General features: G+C 34.3%; 1 protein-coding gene across 2 annotated transcripts in view; it reads right to left on the bottom strand.

Annotated features, from left to right (window-relative positions):
• Positions 1-2,801: 2,801 nt before the first annotated feature.
• The window catches only part of LOC100888703 (USP6 N-terminal-like protein), a 38,260-nt gene continuing 35,243 nt past the window's right edge, over positions 2,802-5,818 (bottom strand). For both annotated transcript variants that reach the window (XM_030989203.1, XM_030989202.1), the window contains exon 14: positions 2,802-2,956. In XM_030989203.1, coding sequence (XP_030845063.1) covers positions 2,840-2,956 — 117 coding nt within the window. In that variant the 3' untranslated portion in view covers positions 2,802-2,839. The remainder of the gene's footprint in view (positions 2,957-5,818) is intronic.

The following is a 5,818-nucleotide window of genomic DNA, read 5'->3' on the forward strand; positions in this document are numbered from 1 at the left end:
TAGTTACATTGCATTTCAAAGATCTAGATACTGTATCTATAATCATAATTGTGACATGATGAAATACTCGAATTACCGTCAACTTAACTTAATCTCTTAGTGCAATCTTATACCTACATACCATGTACATAAAATCTTAATCACAAATGAATTCATCAATTTTACTTTGGCAAATCTGTAAACATGCATAATAAAGATAATACGCGTCATTTACACAAACAGTTAAATCCATGAAGGGACGTTAAAATTCATCCTCTAAATCCCTGAACTTTTACATGATAACATAAATAAAATTGAATAAAAAATATTAATAAACATTAATTTGAAAGAAGGGGGGGGGTGGTATAAACACCTTTAAATGTGTTTAGTTAGTGTACTGCTCAACTCCAAACCACTTGATGATCATTTTTATGATATATAATTTGCCCATATTAAACAATCGACAGATGATAATATGTTGTAACATAATAATTGCAGGGAAAACAATGTACAGTATGAGTGATGAGAAATTGTCCCTGATCTTTGATATTTCATGCAAAGCTACAAAATATTGTTTTCCCTCTTCAAATCTTAGTGTAACAAGTGACAGTGAAAGTAATTTTACATATAACTTGACCAATAAGGGTCAATTCAATTTCATACCTGCTTAAACAAACTACAATATGTTTAAAAGACTGCACAGGGATTAATCTTCTATGTTCTTAAAATTCATAAATTAAAGACCCTATCCGATTAGAATACATCTTTATATCCATGAAAAGCTTAATGAACGAAGAACAAATATCAGGCATAAAAATGTAATTTTCAAAGCTTTACATTTTTAGTTTTCAGAGAGCTGTTACCCCTGACAGACACTAAAAAGCAGGTAAATTATATTATTGTACTCTACGGCTTATAATCTTTCAGTTCATAAATAATTCATCTATTTCACTTTTCACATCCAACAGGGTCTTTAAAAAACACAAAGTAAAACTAAACAAACATATGTTAGTACATGAATTATTACTCCTGCTAACAGCTGTGTAGCGGAACAAAAATATCTTTCCTCTGTCCATATAAACCATTTCAGATAACCTTTACACCATAAACCACACTAAACACGACAGTTTTTACACTACACACTTATTTTGTATCCAATTTTTTGGAATTATTTCCAAGAAATTTTACAGGAATTTGCAGAATGGAGTGGTAAAATTATACATGTACTGTATATGTACATTGTAGCTTACAAATGACACCATTAGTAGTATCCAATTGTTTTCAATTAAGTGGTGCAGTACATGTAATAGGATTGTGACAATATAACAGAGAGAAAAGTACATTCATTCTAAACTCTACAGTGTACTTCCAACCAAATACTTACATTCTTGCATATGAAATACATGTAAGTGCATGCACATTTGAAATGTTTGAATAGTGTATAAACATTTAAAAATTGTATCTAATTGCAATTAAAAGTACAGATTTGATATAATACTGTATGTGTTATAAACAAATACGTTCTACAATCATACAAAAATAATCCATTCTCTAAATTCATGGTGGACACATCTTGAAAATAAGTTCATCTACAATTATGACCAATAATAGTCAAGAAATATATAATGTACAAATATTGATAATTAAGTTTTCTAAAATGTGTTCATTGGTGACATTTTAAAAATACTATCATTGCACTGTAATTAGCTTATTCTAAGAAAAGCAAATAAGAAAATATTATTAAAAAACAAGTATTTACAAAAAAGTTGTTTCTTGGCTACTATGAGAAACAAACATTTTCACAATTATATTTTATTCCGTATTTCCTCATTTCAAAAAGAGTTAAACTAGTTTAGGCATACTCTAGACATAAAAGGTAGCTATTTCAAGAAAAGTATTCTGTCTTGCTTCAACTTAGTTCTGTACAGACTAATATTTTAAGTCTTGGTTATTATGTAAATAAACCTATTCAAAATATTGACATATATTGGAGCATGTTAAGACAACTACACAGTACATCTCATCTAAAAGGCAAATAGTGGTCTAATATAGCTACAATGTATTTCCAGAAAAGCATTCCACTTTGCATGAACTTTGTTCTGCATAGCATTTTGCTAGCATTGATACAAAAAGAATATGGGGTGAAGCAAATTTTTCTTTCTACACTTTTAAAAACAATTAAAAAATAATAATATTAATAATAATTTGTATGTGGATCAACGTCTTGTCAAAGGACGTTTGTGCTGGGCTGGGATTGGAACCCTCAACCCTTGAATTGAGAGTGAAGTGAATGAACCACTATACTATGACACCTCCATGACATGTAATAACTGCTTAGGGTAATTTATTCGTTAAATAATGGAGGGGGAGTGGTTTATTGAGTTCAACATCAATCAGTTAAGCTCATTCCACTCAGTTTGAAGATAGAAGAGAAGCAAAAGTGACATGTCATGTCGCCTTATTATGCTGGGCTGGATTTTGTAGAAAGAAAGGCAAGAGCTGGTGAGAGAAGAGAAGGAGAAGAACAAAACAAAGAGAGACTCAAATGAGGAAAAGAAAAGAAGAAATTGAGAAGGAGAACGAGGAAAAGAAAAAATTGAGAAAGATAAAGAATATAAGAAGAAAAAGAGTGAGAAGAGGATAGGGAACTTAAAGCCACACTGTCCTACTTGTAGCTACTTGCTCTCTCTATATAGAAAACAATGCCTAATCGGTGACCATTGGTCCCCCATGATCCTCTTTTTCATATGCTAATTGAGAGCTGAGTTGATGAGATAACCACCTTTTAGTGACCTTGCAGGGCGGTCTAATCCGTCCTATAAACTAGTACAGATAAGGTTTAAGATATTTTGTGAAAATCTCAATCATCTAATTTCATTCCACTCAGGTTGAGGGTAGCAGTTGGGGAACCGAAGCACATGGTCATCAGCTCCACCTCTGGACTTGATAGATTGGGACTCTGGTGTAGATCCAGGACCTGGGAAGGAGAGAGAAGACGAAACAAAAATCAGAAAGACATAAAGAGAGAGTGAGAGAAAGAGAGAGAGAGAGAGAGGAGTAAGTGGGTGGGAGAGAGGGAAGGAGGGAGAGAGAGAGAGAGAGAGAAAGAGGGAGGGAGAGAGGGACATAGAGAGAGAGAGAGAGAGAGAGAGAGAGAGAGGAGAATGGAAAAGAAAGAGGGCCCCAAAAGAAGAAACAAAAATCAGAAATACAGAGAAAGAGAGAAGAAGGAGCAGAGTGAGTGGGTAGGAGGGAGAGAGAGCGCAGAGAATGGGAAAGAAAGAGAACCCCCCAAAAAGACAAATAAAGAAAAAAAGTCAGGGAGAGATGGAAAGAAGGCGAGTGGGGGGTAAAGGAGACAGAAAGGAAAAGATTGAGAAATATGGATAGAAAGAGAGAGAGAGAGAGAGAAAGAAAAGACAAAATGACGTAGTGAACAAAAAGAGAAATAGAGGAAGAAAGATAAAGAGAGAACAGAAAGAGAAAGGGGGAAGCAGGTGATTACAGGGGAGAAAAGATAGCGAGAGATGGAGAAAAAAGAAAAGAGATAAGATTTAAAAATGCAAAGAACCCAAACAATCTAGTATCTTTCACTGTCAAAATTCTGTAATATTTCAAGTTCAAGATGAATTCATCTATCACAGGTCCCTACACTTGTTTGTCAGATACAAATTAAACCAATTAAAAAAATGAAGAAAATTCATTGCATTTCTCCTTCGCCGCAAAATCTCCCCTTTGCCAATGCCATACTTCCTCCCAACAATTGCACTTCCTAAACAAAAAGGAAATAAAATTGTGATGACTCAGAAGAAAAAGCCTTTAAAACTTCAAATCAATCACAAATAAGGCCACAATTTAGACCCTCCAGCCTTAAATCTTATATTCCACAAATAAGTAAGAATAGGCCTATTATACAATTTTCATTTTTGTTCATATCACATTTCGGATAATCCCCCAGATCTGGAGCTTCAAGAAACACCACAATTGTGATGCTTTTACAACAATCAACAAACTCTTCATAGAGTCGCGGTCAAGGGGTTCTATTTGTGAAGTTACAGTTAGCTTTTGTTATTATTTGTTTTCCTTTTGGCTGGCTGTATCGCCAGATTTTTTCTGAAAATAAACTTGAATTTGAATAACCTTTGTTGATTGTTAGTGTACTTTTATCTTTTATGTTCAGCTATATACTCTTCAAGAAGAAAGAAAAAAGAAGAACAAGTAGGACCCCCCCCCCCCTCAATCAAATGCAAAAAGATCATTATGTTCATAAACTACACTGTATATGATTATTTACTACAAATATATTCAGTTGTTCTATAATAGCAAGTATTATTACAATGTAGCAATGTCTTTCTGTTTCCAAAGAGCTTTCCATTCTTAAACAAACTCTGTGCTAGCTGCCCTGTTATTGAAGGCTCTAAAGCATTCAAGCAATTGCTTTCTACATGTACCGGTGCCATTTTACATCACCTGGGTTGAGAGTGGCAAATGTAGATTAATGTCTTGCCAAAGGATGATAGTTCAGGCTATCATAATAATAATAATGATCTGGATGTATATAGCATTTATCTATTTATCATAATTTATTCTGCAATTCACAAAATATATAACAATGTAAATATGAGTAAACAAACATTAAGAGAATGTCAATTTAATACAAAACACACCGTCTCTAAGCGTTTTCCAGGTACCGGTATTATTACTCCAGTCATCAGATTCATTCACAAACAATGTGCACCATCTCCATTCCCTGTGGAGTATTTCTACCATATGGCATAGAGTGGCAAATGTAGATAAATGCCTTGCCAAAAGACATGCTATCTAGAGTCCAATAACTTATCCACTAGACAAAAAAACCTTATCTTCTCTTTTCATTATTCCCTATACTGGACATAGATACACGTAGCAAAGCAATTACACTATACTTTAGTCAATAGTACAGCCATTTGACACGTTGCATACAAAAACTTACACCCACATCTGTCAAATCTCAGGTTAAAAGCTTGCAAATAACAAAATCTATTTCTCGCTATTCTACTTTCAAAAGTACACACACACACAAGCCCTGTCTTTATTCATACACCTCACACAGAGGCTATAATTGGTCCTAAACTCACACGGCCTCAGAACTTCAGCCAGTCTGCCAAATAGAACAGTCAGTAGGAGAGAACCTACCTATCCATCAAGAGTTTTAGATAAGACTGACTTAACTTGTGCTTTAATACTTCTGTACAAAGGACCATTACTGCAGGGGATTGCAACGCGAGAAAGACCGTTACAAGACTGTGGTGAAACTCTGGACGGCAAGCATAGCAAGCCTGGCCAGAAAGCTTCTCTTTTATTTATTGTCCAGTCATGATTTTTTCCTTCTAAATAGGGAAATGGTAATTAAAGGGTGATGCAAGTCTTGCATAAACAAGTTGAGTGAAAAAGAGAAATACTCTGTGAAAATAGGACTTAGTGAAAGTTTTAAAGAAATTGGAGTAAGTTAAAGATAAACTTTAGTACTGGTAATGCGATTGCATTGTGAAAGAAAAGGTGTGGAAAGGATCAGAAACAGTTGATCATGTAGCATGTAAGTATTGGTGTGCACTGCAAGGTTCTGGAGTCATCAAAATCATAATAAATTTGACCGAGTCTTGGTAAAGTAACAAGCACATACACAGAAAGCTATGTATGGGACAACATGCATGGTGTCGGGGTTGGTACTACCTTGATTCCTTGTCTTTCTATGCTCATTACTCAGCCAGTATACATTTACTTCCAAAATTGTTTGGCACATGTCATTTATTTGTAATCTTGAACATTCAGTGTAAGTTTCGTTTGATTCTGTGAGAAA

Source organism: Strongylocentrotus purpuratus, unplaced genomic scaffold (genome assembly GCF_000002235.5).
Source record: "Strongylocentrotus purpuratus isolate Spur 01 unplaced genomic scaffold, Spur_5.0 spur5_scaffold_18, whole genome shotgun sequence".
Lineage (NCBI taxonomy): Eukaryota > Metazoa > Echinodermata > Echinoidea > Camarodonta > Strongylocentrotidae > Strongylocentrotus > Strongylocentrotus purpuratus.